The 19,362-nt window shown below is 38.4% G+C and overlaps 1 protein-coding gene across 12 annotated transcripts in view; it reads left to right on the top strand.

The window, feature by feature from the left end:
* The window catches only part of DLG2 (discs large MAGUK scaffold protein 2), a 2,308,738-nt gene that overhangs the window by 1,691,043 nt on the left and 598,333 nt on the right, over window positions 1–19,362 (top strand). For all 12 annotated transcript variants that reach the window (XM_081536923.1, XM_081536915.1, XM_081536921.1 and 9 more), the window contains one exon: window positions 6,534–6,670. In XM_081536923.1, coding sequence (XP_081393049.1) covers window positions 6,534–6,670 — 137 coding nt within the window. The remainder of the gene's footprint in view (window positions 1–6,533; window positions 6,671–19,362) is intronic.

Raw genomic sequence — 19,362 nt, 5'->3', positions numbered from 1 at the left:
ACCATGATGCAGAACAAGGAACATGTAACTGAGGGCTTCCCCAGGGCCAAGTTCATGTTCCCTGGCCACCAGAAGATCCACATGTCCGAGAAGTGAGGATTTACTAAGGTATTTTTTTGCAGTTTTATTTATATATTTTTGAGTGTGCTTGGTCTTTGTTGCTGTGTGGGCTTTTATCTAGTTGCAGTGCACCGGCTTCTTATTGCAGTGGCTTCTCTTGCTGCAGAGCATGGGCTCTAGGGTGCCCGGGCTTCAGTAGTTGCAGCTCTGGGGCTCCAGAACACAGGTTTGACAGTTGTGGCCCCGGGCCCAGTTGCTCTGCAACATATGGGATCTCCCAGGATCAGGGGTCGAACCTGTGTCTCCTGCATTGGCAGGCGGACTGTTTACTACTGAGCCATTTGACATGGATAAATTTGAAAACACAGTGGCAGAAAAGCAGCTCATCTCAAATGGCTGTGGGGTCAAATATCAACACATCCCTAATCATGGCCCCCTGGACAAATGGTGGGCTCTGCACTCAGAGCCTTGACGCTGTCCCTTCCTTACTCAATTCCTACTGTACTGTCCAAAACAGACTATGTGGCTACTTTGTAATCACATGACTCTTACAAGCTTTAGGGGTTTTATTCTAAGCTTCCCCCACACAGTATCAGTCTGTGTTCCCAAGGCTTCCTCCTTCAGGCCTCCATCTCTCGCTGACAGCTGCTCCTCAGCACAGTCAGACAAGGGGAAAGGGTGAACTGGGATGGTTCTTCATGTCCTTTTTTTTCACAGGAGGAGGAAAAGACTGTTGGAAAAGGTTAAGTTAAAGGCTTTATACAGCATTTAGACAATCCATTCTGTATGCCTGCATCCCTGAAGTTGACCTGAGGATATACAATTTGGGGATATGCAGGCAATATGCAAAGAGGAACCCAGCTTTATACACTGGAAGTAATCCTGAAATTGTTTGCACATCACATGTTTGTCAAATGGATCAGTTTTTAATTTGGAGAATTAGGTGTTTAAATTTCACTTGCTTTTTTCCTTTGCCAGAGTACTAAAATATCCACTGATTTTACTTCCTTTGTGATTTTCATACTCATTTTATGTCCACTTTCTGTAATACTGACACATGCCTACGCTTGTATAGTATTATTCTTAATAGCCAAACATTTCACAGTCAATAATGCTAGGGTCAATTTTTAGGATGAGACCTACCAACTCTTGTCACTGAGTTTATTTTATAATTGGTTAGTTTGCTATCTCCTGATGATCCAGGGCTTGTTTATCATAGACACATCTTTTCGGTGTTGTAACCAATTCTCTAAATTGGTCACTTAACAAAAATCGGTGTTCCTTAATCAAATCTTGATACTAGTCATTGTATTCATCTTGTTAGGGACCACTCTAGCTTATCTCGGAGAAGGCAATGGCACCCCACTCCAGTACTCTTGCCTGGAAAATCCCATGGACGGAGAAGCCTGATAGGCTACAGTCCATGGGGTCTTGAAGAGTCGGACACGACTGAGCGACTTCACTTTCACTTTTCCCTTTCATGCACTGGAGAAGGAAATGGCAATCCACTCCAGTATTCTTGCCTGGAGAATCCCAGGGACAGCGGAGCCTGGTGGGCTGCCGTCTATGGGGTTGCACAGAGTTGGACACGACTGAAGCAACTTAGCAGCAGCAGCGGCAGCAACAGCTAGCTTATCTGTCTTACCATAATATAGGTTTTGAGTGTTTGCTAGGCATTTCTGTCTCATTTTCCAACACAGGGGAGCTGGGAGTTTATGAACATTTTGTGATCTAAGTCAGGGCAGCTGACTCTTTAGTCACTGAGTCAGTCTGGATGTATTGGTTTGAAAAATGCATTCTCTTTTATCAATTCAAACTCAATATTGAAGACCCAGCCCGAATGCTAAACCTTTTGTTGATTTTCCTGCTCTTCTAAGAAGTAAGTCATAGTCCCCTCTGTACTCACATATCATAGTACCATGATAGAACTTATGCTAACCAGTTCAGTTATGTCAAGATATTTAGGCATTTGTTTTTCCAAACAACTTGAGAGCTTACTGAAGCAGAGAATTTTTATTTATCAAGAATCTATTTTGTGCGACTTCCCTGGTGGTCCAGTGTTAAAGAATCTACCTTCCAATGTAGGGGACACAGATTCTATCTCTGGCTGGAGAACTAAGATCCCTCATGCCTTGGGGCAGCTAAGCTCATGAGCCACAACTAGAGAGAAGCCCTCACACCACAGCGGAAGATCCTGTCTGCCGCACCTAAGACCCAACACAGCCAAACAAATAAATATTTTTTTTAACAAGAACCTATTTTGTAATAACTGCAAATGTAATGTAACCTTTCAAAACTGCATAAATATTTTTAAAAGAAGTTTTGAAAAAAAGAATCTCTATTATGTGCCAATTACTCTAGAGCATAGATATGCTTATTCCCTTGTGACAGATTAGGAGGTTGGGACTGCAGGTGACACAGTCAGTAGCCGGTCAGGACATGAGATGCCTCCGCTGTTGCCCCCGTGCCTCCCCAGTGGTGGCCATAAACCCTGTGTAGACTAAGATGGGGAGGTAACCAGAGTGCACGTGAGGCAATGGCCTGCCCCACACAGTTATCAGATCAAAATGAGGACAATCACTTTCTCAGCTGTCCCTCTCTCTTTAAAGCCACCAGCTTCCTCTCTAAGGGGAATCTTTCTCAGAGACAGGTGGCTTTCCTTGTGCTCTTCTATTCATTTGCTTGTCCATGCTTTCATTTAAATGTGTATTTAAGAGGTAACTATGTACATGCCCTTGTTCTACTGCATGGCGTGAAGCCATTAAAACTCCCTGTCATCCGGAGTTTATATTTTCACCAAAAAGACAATAAAAAAAAAATATAATATATAGATGATTTATCTAGCATATTACAAGGTGGTAAGCACTAAGGGACATTGAGGATAGAGCAGGATAAGGAAGTGGGGTGGATTGTTAGGGGACAGTTATTAAATGGACGGGTCAGAGTCAGGCCTCCAGAGAAATTGAAATTTTAACAACACCCTGAAGACAGAGGGTTCCAGGCAACAGTAACAGCTAGAGCAAATGCCTTGAGATGGAAGTGTGTCTGGTGTGTTCTAGAAATGTTCAAGGTCCTCAATGTGTGTAGAGTGAATTGAAGGAATGAAGTGTGACCACATGACGGGAGACAATGGTCCTATAAAGTAGACAGACTACCCCTATTTTAGCAGAGTGTGTGTAAGGAAGCCAGTGCCTCCAAACTCATGATTTGGATTTGGGCTTATTGCTCAGTGGGGCTAGCCCACATGTGTCTTCATAGAGGAGCCCTCCAAAAATCAATACCATCGTCTAAGTTTAGAGCATTGCATCAGCCAGGTTAAGCCACACATATTCATATGAACTCACAGATCATTATTTCTATAGTGTTTCTAGTCAATCCATCTTTTTACATTCATGTTGGCTACAGTTAATAGCAGCTGGTTTTACAATGCATGGTAGGTACTCAGGAGATGCTTGTTGAATGAATTGATATATGAGTGAGTGAATGAATGAATAAAAGAATGGATGGATGGATAGACAGGACCATATTCTATTTTATAACACAGATGGATACTTCCTCCTGTAAATAACCTTGTCTTCTGGATATAGACATAAGCTATACATTTAACTTCTCATGTTAAATTGAATGGTTGAATGTTGAGCAAATATTGATTATTTTTAAATATAGCCATGTTCCATCTAAGTAAGAGAAATTAGGGGAAATGTTTAGTTCTGTACCTTTAGGGCAGTTCTCTAGCTCTTACTAAAATTACTTTACTTCATCTTAAGCAAAATCACCAGTTAAGAAGTACTTAAGTCTAATCTTAGAGGGAAAAGTTATTTCCTTTTTAGCTGATATATTTATGTCTACAGTATCCATAGTGATTTCATTGTCTTGGTAAAAGCTTCAACTTCAAATGTCAACTACATAGTTATTCCCTTTGTTGGACTTAACCTTGTTTGCAGTGGTAATTTGTTTTCTTAGCTCTTCTGTAACTCAGACCGGCTGTGGCATTTACTGTTGGCATAGTAGATATGGATCAGAGTCCCTGGGTTTTCTTTAACCTTTTGTCCACAGTTTGGAATGACTTTTGTACTATTGTAAATGCAGTAGATGGATCCTAGCATGTGGCTATGAAGCTTTTGTAAATATTGATATGTTTCTTAAACTTCCCTATAATCATATATAAATATGAAGTAACAGTTTAGGAAAATATGAGCTGATACGTATTTTTAATTTCATAGAAAATGCCAGTTGGGGACATTTTATTTACTCTTGATCATCTTTCACTTGATATACAAATTCTTTAAATATGAGGCAAAAAAATACATTTATAGATCTATACAATGTCAAAACATCAATAAAGAATAATCACCCCTCTAGTAGGAAATTAAATAACACTTATTTTAAGTGCCCATCAATTTAAATCCATTTACTTTTTATTGTTAACTATTATAGTTAATTTAATAAAAAAAATCATTTCACTTGAAGTATCATTCCAGAGGTGTTACTCTATAATTTACCATGCCATTATTTTTCCATTAACTAATTATTTATGCTATCTTAAAATCAGCGTATAGCCCTACTCAATATTTATTCAATGCAAGGATAGTGAAATGGAGTATTTTTTATTGTTATATAAAGTGCCAAAAATGTTTATGATTATTTTCTCATAAAAAAAGTGTGTGATATTTTTTTAAAACTGGAGGAGGGGCGGTAATTGCTTAAGACAAATAAGTTACAGAAATTTTCTATCTTTAGTAACAAAAGTTTTTATTTATATCTTCCTTTCTGAGTAATTTGCATGTCAATTATAATAATTTCCAAATACAATGAAAATATATGCTATGAATATTGTCCTGAATATGTATTCAGTCATATTATGAGAAGGTTTTTTTGTTCTTATACTTTTAATGAGTCCATCAGTTATTCTTTTAAAATGGCCTCATAATGATTTTTTAATAGCTCTGTTCTTGTTATCATTCCATAGTTTAATATAAATAAAAGTTCGTGACAACATGGATAGACCTAGACAATATTATTCTAAGTGAAATAAGTCAGACAGAGAAAGACAGATACTTTATAATTTCACTTACATGCGAAATCTAAAAAATAAAACAAATGAACAAACATAACAAAATGGAAACAGCTCTAAATTCAGAGAACAAGTAAGTGGTTGCCAGAGAAGAGAAAAGTGGATGGGTGGGGAAGAAATAGGTGAGGAAGATTAAGAAGTACAAACATTCACCTGCAAAATAAATGAGTCATGATTATGAAATGTACAATATGAAGAATATAGTCAATAACTATGTAATATTTTTGTACAGCGACATATTGTAACTAGACTTATTATGGTGATTATTTTGAAATGTATAGAAATATCTAATCTCTATGTTGTAAATAGGAACTAGCATAGTAGTGTAGGTCACTTGTACTTCAAAAACAAGCAAACTCAATCACAGAAGAAGAGCTCAAGCTTGTGATTACCAAGAGTTGAGGGATGAGGAGAAGGGGCAGTTAGGTGAAGGCACAAAGGTACAAATTTTCACTTATAAGATAAATAATACTAGGGGTGTAATATGTAACATAATATAATTAACACTGAGGTACATTAGATATGAAAGTTAAGAGAGGAAATCCTAAGAATTCTCATCACAAGGAAAAATTTGCTTCTGTTTCTTTCATTTTGTATCTATATATGATGGATGTTCACTGAACTTATTATGACAGTCATTTCATGATGTATATAAATCAGATCATCATGCTATATACCTTAATCTTATACAGTACTATGTCAATTATATATCAATAAAACTGGACAAAATTTGTATGCCATAGCAGTGTAAAATTATTCTCTCAAAATGGATAATTTCCATGTTTAAAAATGATTTGATATTTCATGGTTTGCTATAAAAATAATATAGTCAAAGTATATAATCTCTTTATTCTTTAGACTGTGTTCAGGGATAATTCATTTATGTTCATTCTTTTTTAACTACAAGTTAATAACAGGAAGTGCCAGGAAGTCTGAAAATATGACAAGTTGCCCAGAGAAGGCAACATGAAGGGCAAGCAATGAACAAATCCTTATCTTCTCTCCGAAATTATTACACCGATATCCAATGTATCTTCCTCATGGCTCTTATCTCAATTTGTCAAATGTTCAAATGGCTGAACTTTTCATTTTGAAATGTCAAAAATATCTAGGTCTCTATCCAAATGATTGGCAGTACTTCTGTTTGCTATGCTAGAGTAACAACAGCATCAACAAAGATGAGCCCATAGACTAAACTTGGGCAGGACTAGTGTTCTGCTTTATTAGCATTAATCAGCAAGCTTTCAAATATTTAAAGAGCAGAGTTGATTGGAATAGAATTTATTGCTATTTATTACTGTTGTGACAAATGAAAGATTAATTTTTTTTGACTGTTGAAGTGTGACTAATAACTTTCTTAAACCAATACAAGGCTTGTTTTTCTGTTCCTTTTCTGTAGGTTTAGGCTTCAGTATCGCAGGAGGTGTGGGAAACCAGCACATTCCTGGAGACAATAGCATTTATGTCACTAAAATTATCGACGGAGGAGCTGCACAGAAAGATGGAAGGTTGCAAGTAGGAGACAGACTGCTAATGGTGAGTGTGACTCAAGCTATGTGTGTATTTATAAAGCTGTTTCCCAGTGTATGACTGTCATAGTCATTTTAGGCCGCCGTTACAAGATACCAGAGTCTAGGTGACTTAAACAACACAGATTTTATTTTCTCACAGTTTTGGAGGTGGGGAAACTTAAGAGCAAAGTTCTGGCCCATCCAGTTTCTAGTGAAGTCTCTCGTCTTGGCTTGCAGACAAGTGTCTTCCTGCTGCTTCCTCCTATGGCCTTTTGTCTGTGCTTGTCCTGAGAGATCTTTCTCTACTCATAAGGTCATGTGTCCTATTAGATTAACACTCCACCCTCAAGTCATTTAATTAATAACCTTGTGCTGTGTTTAGTCGCTCAGTTGTATCCGCCTTTTTGTGACCCTATGGACTGTAGCCCACCAGGCTCCTCTGTCCATGGGATTTCCCAGGCAAGATTACTGGAGTGGGTTGCCATTCTCTTCTCCAGTGGATCTTCCTAACCCAGGTCTCTTGCATTGCAGGTGGATTCTTTACCATCTGAGTCATCAGGGAAGCCCAATTTATTACCCCCTAAAGACCCTACCCCCAAATACAGTCAGGTTGGGGGTTAGAACTTCAACATAAGAATTTGGGAGGAGAAAGCACAATTCAGTCCATAGCAGTCACCTTGGTAGAAATAGAAAAGAAGAGAGAGCAAATTTCATTGTAAGAGATATCAGAAGTACAGGTATAATTGGATCTGATTTGCTGATATTTTAAAAGCAGAAATCTAAGTTTTCATCAGCTTCCATAGGCATAGAGATTATATGTTGTTCTTCCAATAAAATCCAGCTCCTATCAGCCAGAGAGACTACTTAATCCAGACTGGTAGAGAGGTAGGCTTTGCATAGCAAAGGGAGTAACACTATCTGCTTTATTGGTATGCACATTTCTGTGCCACTCTGTGTTCCTTTGTTCAACCAGCGTAGACACAGCCCTTGACTTCCAAGGATTCATAATTTGAGTTCTGTCACATGTATAAATGGATCCTTCCTCTTCTCCTTTCAGACAGATTTACTACTATTTTATTTGCCAGTGGCTTGCATGCTTTAGGAGTCTTAAACAGTGGTTGACACCAACACACAACCACCCTTTCTGAGCCGTGGAGTTTATTATATAACTAGGGGGTGCTAGTGGTAAAGAACTTGCCTGCCAACACAGGATATGTGGGTTCAATCCCTGGGTCAGGAAGATACCCTGGAGGAAAAAAATGGAAACTCACTCCGGTATTCTTTCCTGGAGAATCCCATGGACAGAGGAGCCTGGCGGGCTACAGTCCATAGCGTCACAAAGAGTCAGACACGACTGAAGCAACTTAGCACACACACATGCAGGCAAAGCAGAATGTAGGCAGTTATAAGCAGTATACTGGGGGGATTGCATGTAGTAAAACTGTTTCATCTTCATTTGCTGTTTTATATCATGTCTACAGGACAATAATATACTGAAAATCAATGAAAGATAACTCTCAAGAAGGATATCCAGTCATATGTATGCCCTTGTAAACTAGGGTCTTGAGTCTTTATCACAGGGAGCCAGTGTCTGCAATACTTTCATGAGAAGTGTTTAGGAAGGATCAACCTATACCATTTCAACAGAATAGTAATTTCTAAGACATGAGTAAGCTTTGGAGGTTGAACTTCAAGGTTCATTGTGCCCACATCCAGGGACTCTAGACAGGTTGTTTGTGGTCCCACTGGCTTAATTTCATAGGTGTCAATGATTTTTGATTGAATTATGTGGATAAGAGCTTAATACTAATCTTGATAGCTAGCATTTATTTGGCATTTACTAAGCTCCATGTTCTTTTAAAAGTGCTTTTCTGTAATGTAGCATGTACTTTTCACAACAGCCTCTTTTATAAGCAGAGGCAAACTGAGGTATAGAGCGGTTTACTAGCTTGGCCATGGTCTTAGAGTTAGCAATGGACAAAATGGGATTTCAAATGCTTGTAACCACCAAACGTGGTCTTTGCTTGTGTTTCCTAGAATTTGTTAGTCAATTATTTCCTTCCTACCTTTGATCTCCTTGCAGTCCAAGAGATTCTCAAGAAAGTCCTGAGAAAGGAAGACTTCCTTCCTAGCGTCTTCTCCAGTATCACAATTCTTTCCTTCCTTCATCATTCATTCATTCCTTTCTTTATCTAAAAAGTAATAGATTGAGCACCAGTCATGTACCAGGCAATAGCCACTACTTAGGAAGGAACTCGGTCAGCAGAAAAAGTATGGTCAAACTGAATGGGCAAAAAAATGTGACTTTAGTCAAAGTCACAACTGAAAGTTTTGGTTTCTTTACCACTTAAAGTCACTGCAATTTTGTTTTCTGTTTTTAAAGCAATTTAGTGGTATGATTGACATGTAAAAAGCTGTACATATTTAATATATAAAACTCCATGGCTTTGAAGATAAGTACATACTAACGAAACTATCACCACCTTCAAGGCTATAAAATTATCCATCACTTCCCACAGTTTCTTCTTCTTATCATTATTATTTTGTCCATGTAAATAGTAAGAACACATAACAGAAGATCTACCTTCTTAGCAAATTTTAAGTTTAAGACAGGGAAGCCTGGTATGCTGCAGTCCATGGGGTTTCAGGGACAACAACAATTAGCAAATGGACAACAAGAAGAAGATAGCCGTTATTTATAGGCCATGGGGTATATAGTAGAAATACCATTTTCATTCTTGAGATGTTCTGAAATGTGTTTGCTTGTTTTTTATTACCATCAATGTGAAAGTTGGTACTTTTGATGTTTTGCTTCTGAAACAGGAAGGGATTATTTGGACATAAGGCAACTTCCTCCAACAAATTTTATTTTTTTATTGTTTCTTGACTTAGAAGTGGAAGGAACTGTGCTATTCATATTCTACATAGTACTAAATTGAAAGATGACGAGAGTAACGTGTCATGTCGTTGTTGTTCAGTCGCTAAGTCTTGTCTACCTCTTAACCTCGTGGACTGCAGCCTGCCAGGCTCCACTGGTTTTCACTATCTCCTAGAGTTTGTTCAAATTCATGTCCAGTTGAGTCAGTAATGCTAACTAACCATCTCATCCTCTGTTCCCTCTTCTCCTTTTGCCTTCAGTCTTTCCCAGCATCAGGGTTTTTTATAATGAATTGGCTCTTCGCCTCAGGTAGCCAAAATATTGAAGCTTCAGCTTCAGCATTAGTCCTTCCAGTGAGTTTTCAGGGCTGATTTCCTTTAGGATTGACTGGTTTAATCTCTTTGCAGCCCAGTGGACATTCAAGTGTCTACTCCAGCATCATAATTCAAAAGCATCAATTCTTTGGCAATCAGCCTTCTTTCTGGTCCAAATCTCATATCTGTACATGATTACTGGAAAAACCATAGCTTTGACTATATGGGCTTTTGTTGGCACAGTGATGTCTCTGCTTTTTAATACATTGTCTAGGTTTGTCACAGCTTTCTTTCCAAGGAACAAGTGTCTTTTTAATTTCATGGCTACAGCCACTGTCAGCAGTGATTTTGGACACCCCAAAATAAAACCTGTCACTGCTTCCACTTTTTCCTCTTCTATTTGCCATGAAGTGATGGGACCAGATGCCATGATCTTAGTTTTTGAATACTGAGTTTTAAGCCAGATTTTTCACTCTCCTTTTTCACCCTCATCAAGAGGCTCTTTAGTTCCTCTTCACTTTCTCTCATTAGCGTGGTATCATCTGCATATCTAAAGTTATTGATATTTATCCCAGAAATCTTGATTCCAGCTTGTGATTCATCCAGCCTGGCATTTCACATGATGTTCAGCCTTGTCATACTCCTTTCCCAATTTGGAACCAGTCCGTTGCTCCATGTTCAGTTCTAACTATTGCTTCTTAACCTGCATACAGGCTTCTCAGGAGGCAGGTAAGATGGTCTTGTATTCCCATGTCTTTAAGAATTTTCCACAGTTTGCTGTGATCCACACAAAGGCTTTAGCATAGTCAATGAAGCAAAAGTAGATGCTTTTCTGGAATTCCTTTTCTTTCTTTATGATCCAGTGAATGTTGGCAATTTGATCTCTGGTTCCTCTGCCTTTTCTAAACCCAGCTTGTACTTCTGGAAGTTCTCAGTTCATGTACTGTTGAAGCCTGGCTTGAAGGACTTTGAACATTACTTGAAATGAGTGCAGTTGTATGGTGGTTTGAACATTCTTCTGCATTGCCTTTCTTTGAGATTGGAATGAAAACTGACCTTTTCCAGTCGTGTGGCCACTGCTGAGTTTTCCAAATTTGCTGATATATTGAGTGCAGCACTGTAACAGCATCATATTTTAGGATTTGAAATAGCTCAGCTGGAATTCTATCACTTCCACTAGCTTTGTTCATAGTAGTGCTTCCTATGGCCCACTTGACTTTGCACGCCAAGATGTCTGGCTCTAGGTGAGTGACCACACCATTACGGTTATCCGGATCATTAAGACCTTTTTTGTATAGTTCTCTGTGTTTTCTTGCCACCTCTTCTTAATCTATTCTGCTTCTGTTAGGTCCTTGACGTTTGTCGTGTACATTCTTGCATGAAATGTTCCCTTGATCTCTCCAATTTTCTTGAAACGATCTCTGTTTTTTCCCATTCTATTGTTTTCTCCCACTTCTTTGAATCATTCATTTGAGAAGGCCTTCTTACTTCTCCTTGCTCTTCTCTGGAACTCTGCTTTCAGTTGGGTATATCTTTCCCTTCCTCCTTTGATTTTTACTTCTCTTCTTTTCTCAGCTATTTGCAAGCCCTCTCAGACAACCTTTTTGCCTTTTTGCATTCCTTTTTCTTGGGGATGGTCTTTTTCACTGCCTCCTGACATGAATCTCCATCCATAGTTCTTCAGGCATGCTGTCTATCAGATCTAATCTCTTGAATCTATTTCTCACTTCCACTGTATAATTGTAAGGGATTTGATTTAGGTCATACCTGAATGGCCTGGTGGTTTCCCTTACTGTCTTCAATATAAGTCTGAGTTTGGCAATAAGGAGTTCATGATCTGAGCCACAATCAACTCCCAGTCTTGTTTTTGCTGACTGTACAGAGCTTCTCCATCTTTGGCTGCAAAGAATATAATCAGTCTGATTTGGTAGTGTCCATGTGTAGAGTCTTCTCATGTTGTTGTAAGAGGATGTTTGCTGTGACTGGTGTGTTCTCTTGGGAAAACTCTATTAGCCTTTGCCCTGCTTCATTTTTGTACACCGAGGCCAAACTTAGCTGTTATTCCAGGTATCTCTTGACTTCCTACTTTTGCATTCCAATCCCCTTTGATGAAAAGGGCATCTTTTTTTGGTGTTAGTTCTAGAAGGTCTTGTAGGTCTTCACAGAACCATCAGTGGTTGGGGCATAGTCTTGGATCTGTGATGTTGAATACTTTGCTTTGGAAATGAACTGAGATCGTTCTGTCATTTTTAAGATTGCACCCAAGTACTGCATTTCTGACTCTCTTGTTGACTTTGAGGGCTACTCCATTTCATCTAAAGTATTCCTGCCCATAGCAGCAGATGTAATAGCCATCTGGATTAAATTCACTGATTCCTACAATAGCGATGTTCACTCTTGCCAGCTCCTGCTTGACCACTTCCAGTTTATCTTGATTCATGCACCTAACATTCCAGGTTCCTATGCAATACTATTCTTGACAGCATTGGACTTGACTTTCACCACCAGACATATCCGCAACTGAGCATCATTCCCTCTTTGACCTAGCCTCTTCATTCTTTCTGGAGCTATTAGTAATTGCCCTCTGCTTTTCCCGAGGAGCATATTGGATGCCTTCTGACCTGTGGGGCTCATTTTCTGGAACTTTCATATCTTTTTGCCTTTTCATACTGTTCATGGAGTTCTCGCGGCAAAAATACTGGAGCGGTTTGCCATCCTCTCCCACAGTGTGTCATAGTTAGTGATTGTTTTGACCTTTGGCTCATTGTTCTATAAGAATTTGGATGTAGATAACTGTTCTGGACCTCTTCTTGTATTTCTTCAACTGCTGCTATTACAATGTCATGCTAGAAGTGTGCTGATATCTTGAAGTTCTGTTTAAATTTTTAGCTTTATATTCAAATTCTTAAAAATAATAGAAAACCTCAAAGTCTAAATAATTCTGTCCAAGGGTTTTCCAGGCACCAAGCTGTTTTTCCACTATCATTTTCTTGAGATTCATTGTAGATATAATGATTTCCAAAATAGCTGTGACATAATCCTTAACTGTTTTGAATGTTAAAGCATAGTTTTTTTAAAAAAAATGAACCTTCAACAATAATAGGTCTCTCTCCTCTTACATAAGTAAAACCTAATTAGTAGTTCCAAGGCAACTGCCAAGCTGAATCTGGAAATGAAAGAAAATGATTCATTTTATGAAATTCTGAAAGAAAAATGACCCTGAGAGAGAGCATACAGGAAAAAAAAAAAAAAATCACAGAAACCTCCCCAAAAGACGAATTATCTTGCTTCAACTAAAGTATTTATTAATTCTCTTCTTATGTCACTCCCTTCCACCTCTTCTTCCCTTTACTACCCTGCATTTATATCTTCTTCATCTTTCTCCTCTCCTAATCTTCTTCTCCAAAGGAAGTGTGAATAATTTAGATTCTGTGATTTACCAGCTGTACCACACTGTTTTTCTCTAAATAGATATTCTTTTTTCTAAAACAATTTGTGCCACTCCCTTCTCTTGCTTCTTAGGAAAAATTCATTCATAGTTCTGTAAGTAAACTGACCTAAAGTGAAACTCCATTAACTTCTTTAGACTTCTGTGGCTAGATCACCCTAATTCAGGAAGTTTTCCAGCATCTTCCCTGCCATGAGGGCATGATCTTTTGGTGGTGGTGGGGAGATCCTTAATAATATACCCTTCAGTTCGTCAAATGAAAATTGGTTACTTTTTCCCCTAAGTGTTTCTTGTATCTCAGAACTGAAAGATATCTATCTTATATGTTATCTTATTCCAACTGTCATTTGATACATCAGAATACCACAGAAACACAGCCCTGGGAAGTACTCTCTCACCTCTGCTAGAACTCTCTAAGGATGGAGAACTGAATGAGTTCTCGGAGCTATCTGTTAGATACTAACCATCATTTTCCTTAAAATAAAATCAAAATGTGTTTCCCTGTACATCTCTACGTTTATTAAATCTTCCTCCCTTAGAAACTCAGTGATGAATGCTAATTCCTCCTCCACATTTGTTTGAAAAGTTATGCCTTGCCCGTTCTCCACGTCTCCATCTTTTAAGATGTTTTGTGCTTTGCCTGACACTCTTGCAGTAAATTTTGCCGTACATCCATTTATCCTCTGCAAAGATTACCCTTTTATCAAAACCTCTTTTGATTCTTGATAATATTATTCCTCCACTTTTAAAAAGGCAGGATTATTGCATCTGACCTTTATATTTATTTCCTGTCACCTTTGCAATAAGCCCCTTAGTGTTTTAAATAAAGTGACCTTAACATCGGACCTCTCTGATGTTTCATGGGTCACACAGATGTGTGGTATATATTCTCCTTATCAAAATAGCAGAGCTATTTTGGATGTGTCTTATATTAAATTTCCCCTGCTACTTGGCATTTAGTATCATTCTCTACAATTTTATTTTGTTTTTTTTAAATTATATTTTCAAGTGCCAGTGACATCTGATTTTAATGGATTGTACCAGTAGATTAGTGTTGTAGTCTTGGACTGAATAGATTACCTGTTGGCCTTGAACTTCATAGAACAGATGGTCAGAGGTTAACAGTATTGATAATTTTCCAATTCTTTCATTTATTTTTACACAGTGGTTTTTAATAAGCCCTGCCACAGTGATATATAGAACCACATATGTGACAGAAATGTGATCTTCATCTTGTTTTGCACAATACCAGAAACTTTGAATCTGTTGTTGTTCAGTCACTAAGTCATATCCAATTCTTTGCAACCCCACAAACTGCACCACGCCAGGCTTCCCTGTCTATCACCAACTCCCGGAGTTTGCTCAAACTCATGTTCATTGAGTTGGTGATACAATCCAACCGTCTCATCCTCTGTCATCCCCTTTTCCTGCCTTCAGTCTTTCCCAATATCAGGGTCTTTTCCAGTGAGTCAGCTCTTCACATCAGGTGGCCAATGTATTGGAGCTCAATGTTGGAGCTAGTGGTAAAGAAACTGCTGCCAAAGTCGGAGATGTAAAAGACCCAGATTTGATCCTTGGGTCTGGAAGATCCCCTGGAGGAGGAAATGGCAACCCACTCCAGCATTCTTGCCTGGAGAATCCTGTGGACAGAGGAGCCTGGTGGCTACAGTCCATGGGGTCACAAAGAGTTGGACACAACTGAAGCGGCTTACCACACGCAACACACACATACTAGGGTCATCTAATTGTCTTCTCTATCACAACTGTTAATCAGTAAAGCCCCTTGTCACATCGTGGTTTGAAATTTACATTAGTCTCTCTTTTCTGCAAGATTTGCTTGACATTTGAAGAAAAAACTGTCAGTAAGAGAACTTTTACATCTTTTACAGAAAGAAGGTCTGTTTCCTTTGCTTAAAGGGAAGCCAGTAGACAAGAGGAAAGGTAAATGAGGCATTGAAATAATAAGGAATAGCAATGGACTCAAAGATAAGATCACTAGACTGAAGTCCCAGGCAGCCAGCATTAACTCTACCTAATTGATCTTGGGCAAGTCACATCCATCTTTGGTTGCTTTAGATCAGTGTTACCTAAGTATGTTTTAAAATACTAGTCTCATGCCTATATCACATGAAAAGGATCTATAGGACTTCCCTGGTGGTCCAGTGGTTAAGAATCTGCCCGCCAATGCAGGAGACACAAGTTTGATCCCTGGTCTGGGAAGATTCCACATACCAAAAGGCTACTAAGATGGGCTCTAGGACACACGGACTTCGTATTTGTGATGAAGCTCATTGTCCTAGAGCCCATACTCCACAGCAAAAGAATCCACTGCAGTGAAAAGCCCTTGGACCACAGCTGGAGAGTAGCCCCTACTTGCCCCAGCTAGAGAAAGCCCGCATGCATCTATGAAGACCCAGCACAGCCATAAGTAAATAAGTAAAATTTAAGAAAAACATTGAAAAGGATCTATAGTCAAATAAGTCAACTGGTATCTCATCTCTCTTGTAGATTCTCAACAAACTTTAGCGTGTTTCGGAGTCTGTGAAGTCTTCCAGTCAAGGAACTAATTTAACTTTGATTAGTACCATAGCTTTCAAATATATTCTATTATGAAACTTTTTTTTTTTTTTAAGGGACACTTATGAGACACCTAGTTTTTAGTGGAGTCACTCTGGGATGTGCTATGTGTGAGCATCTCTTATTTTTATTCCAAAATCTACATCGTATGGTGAGGACATAAATAGATTTAGGGAGGATGAGTAGAAACAGTTTAATAGTCTGAATGAGTATTAGTTGTGACGACCCACTATCACTTTGTTTCATGCAAATATCAATAAGAAAATCATCTTGAAGACCATGCAGATATGTAGACATTATCTGAATAATGAAAAGAACTTTAAAGCACTCGGTTTAGACCAACCTTAGATAAGAACTGAAAGCTATAACTGCCTCTGCACAGAGCTCTTTCCTCCTACCAAGACACTATTTCCTCTTTAAAAAGATCTTTCACCCCCAGCACCTCCTGACTCCAACACTTGAGGGGGGATAGGGCAGTCATTGCTGCTCGTCTTACTTTCTGGAAGAGAAAGTTGGACCTCAAAGATGCAAACAGACTTTCAATATTATATAATGAATAAATTGCGAGACTAGATTCAGACCCAGATAACAATTTTCTAAAACCACAGTCCTTTCAGCAGTTTGCTCAGCCCCTCTGGTTCTCAATCTTGGTTATATGTTTGAATGTCATGGTTAGCTCTTGGATGCTCTGCATCCCCAGGCCTCAGTCAGTTCTGAATAATCAAAGCAGAAATCTCTGAGGTAGGAGCCATGTCTCATTTTTATTTTTTTTTAAGTTTTCTGAAATGAGTATGTTAATAATGCATGGCCAGGTTAAGAACCACAGTCCTGCCTTAACTTAATCCTATCCTACACGGCTCTGTTGCTCCACTGCTTCTCCTGAGGGTAATTTCCGAGGTAACTAATGCTCATTCTAGCTAGCTGGTTTAGCATCATTAAGCAATTTCCAGTTATGGGTTGAAAAGCATTTAGAAATAGTTCACCCTTCAGACTCTATCTCCTGTAGTTAGATTACCTTCTGAAACACTAAGAAAAAAAACTGGATATTTATTTCCTAGTTGTTGTTGTCACTGTTTAGTCACTAAGCCGTGTCTGAAACACTAAGAAAAAAAACTGGATATTTATTTCCTAGTTGTTGTTGTCACTGTTTAGTCACTAAGCCGTGTCTGACTCTTCTGCAATCTCATGGACTGTAGCTCCCCAGGTTCCTCTGTCCATGGGGTTTCTCAGGCAAGGACACTGGAGTGGGTTGCCATTTCCTTCTCCAGGGGATCTTTCCAACCCTGGGATTGAGCCCACGGTTTCCTGCCTGCATTAGCAGGCAGGTTCCTTACCACTGAGCCACCAGCGAAGCATTATTTCTTGGACTCCCTTTTAATTTCTCTCAAGTGCATTAAAATTACAACATAATGCAAATACAATGATATATTTTATTTAAGGATTAAAGGGTTTAACATAAAGAGCCTTTATATAAAGGAGTAAAGCCTTCCATTATATTATTTCTTTTGCTTATATTCAGTTTAATAACCCTGTTAGTAAAACTTGCTCTAGTCATCATATATTGGTAGTTACTACAGAGGAGTAGTTTTAAAATTCTTTTAATAGCACACCCCATCAGTAAAACACAAAAAGTTCTCTCTAGTATATATTTCTCTACTTTAAACTGCATTCATATGTTGTTATGGTAACATATTATGCACATTTTAAACCATACCTACTCACAAAAGAAAATGAAGTAGGAAATGGCACCCCACTTCAGTATTGTCTGAAAAATCCCATGGACAGAGGAGCCTGGTGAACTGCAGTCCTTGGGGTCGCAAGAGTCAGACATGACTTAGCTACTGAGCATGCACAAAAAAAATAGGTGAAGATCAACGTGATAAACATTAATAAAAATTTTAATATTTCTTCCCGCACCCAGCGGATTGCCCTGGAGTCCCTATCATGCTGTTCATTTGCTGACCGCTGCCATAGAGAAAGCTGGAGTCAGCCAAAACATCGCTGGCACTTGCTGTCTCTCTGTCTATGGAATGAAAGGTTAAGAAACACATCAATGATTAATGAAGAAGGAAGAAATCACGCTGTTGAAGCTTTGATTATGTCCCTTATAAGCTGATGTGACCTGACACTCATGTTTTGTCCCAGTCTTTCATTCTTATATCCCATGCCTGACACAGAGTGAGTGTCCAATAAAATGACCTTCATTCTTTATCCTTTCCTCTCTGAGTCAGCCCACAAATGTAAAATAGAAGCACAACACAAATGCCTCATTCTTCCTTAAAATAGGAAATTTTTATTACTTTTCCTTTATATGCCACATTATTTTTTCAAACTTATTTAGTGGATATTTCAATATTTATTAAGTGCCTCAATTTACAGTATATCAGCTAAGGGAATACAAAGATGAAAACGATCTAATCTTTGCCCTTCAGAAGGTCAGTCTTCAAGATGGATAGAGCCACTGCAGGAGTCAGTATTTTATAAGATCGTTTTCATAGAAAGAACCCTGAATGGGAAAAAACTGTTTCCAACATTAGGATCAACAGAAGCACTATGTTTGATTATGAAGTTTGATTGTTATTCATATGCTGCTTTATATTATAGTGTCTTTTCAGGTTCATGCTATCATTTAATTCTCAAAAACACAAGTAAATCGATCAGTATTACCCTATTTTACACAGAAGAAAATTAATATTTAGTAAACATGTTGTTGTTCAGTCCTAAGTCACATCCAACTCTTTGCAACCCCGTGGATTGAAGCATGCCAGGCTTCCCTGTCTTTCACCATCTCCCAGAGTTTGTTCAGATTCATGGCCATTGAGTCAGTGATGCTATCTAAACATCTGCTCCTCTGCCACCCTCTTCTCCTTTTACCTTCAATCTTTCCCAGCATCAGAGCCTTTTCCAGTGTCGGTTCTCTGCATCAGGTGGCCAGAGTATTGGAGCTTCAGCTTTCACTTCAGTCCTTACAGTGTCTATTCAGGGTTGATTTCCTTTAGGATTGACTGATCTCCTTGCTTTCCAAGGGACTCTTAAGAGTCTTTTCCAGCACCACAATTCAAAAGTATCAATTATCTGGCACTCAGTCCTCTTTATGGTCCAACTCTCGCATCCGTATATGATTAGAAGAAAATTAATACTCAGTAAATATGTTAACTGACAAAATTCATAAAACTAGAAATTGATAGCAGATCAGAGTCTACATTCAAAATTACTCTCATTATACCAGGTTGCCTTCATTTTTAGAAGCACCTAGGTTTTAAATATGGCTATTATTTCTCATAAATCTAACTAGTCACTGGGCATGATAAATCAACTTCCTTCTTTCCCATTCCCATTTTCTGTTACTCATCAGATCATATTATGTGAGTTTCATAAAGAGGCTACTGCACTTAATTTCCATTCTCCCTTATTTAAGGTTTTTGTTCTTGTTCATTTGAAAAATAGAATTAATTTTGTTCTAACCGTTACTAATGCATGTTCATTGCATAAGAAAATAT

The sequence above is a fragment of the Giraffa tippelskirchi genome, chromosome 10, assembly GCF_054371585.1.
Source record: "Giraffa tippelskirchi isolate mGirTip1 chromosome 10, T2T-mGirTip1v1.2.pri, whole genome shotgun sequence".
Classification (NCBI taxonomy): domain Eukaryota; kingdom Metazoa; phylum Chordata; class Mammalia; order Artiodactyla; family Giraffidae; genus Giraffa; species Giraffa tippelskirchi.
Note: the sequence above shows the minus strand (reverse complement) of the source record. Positions and strands in the feature narration are given on the sequence as shown.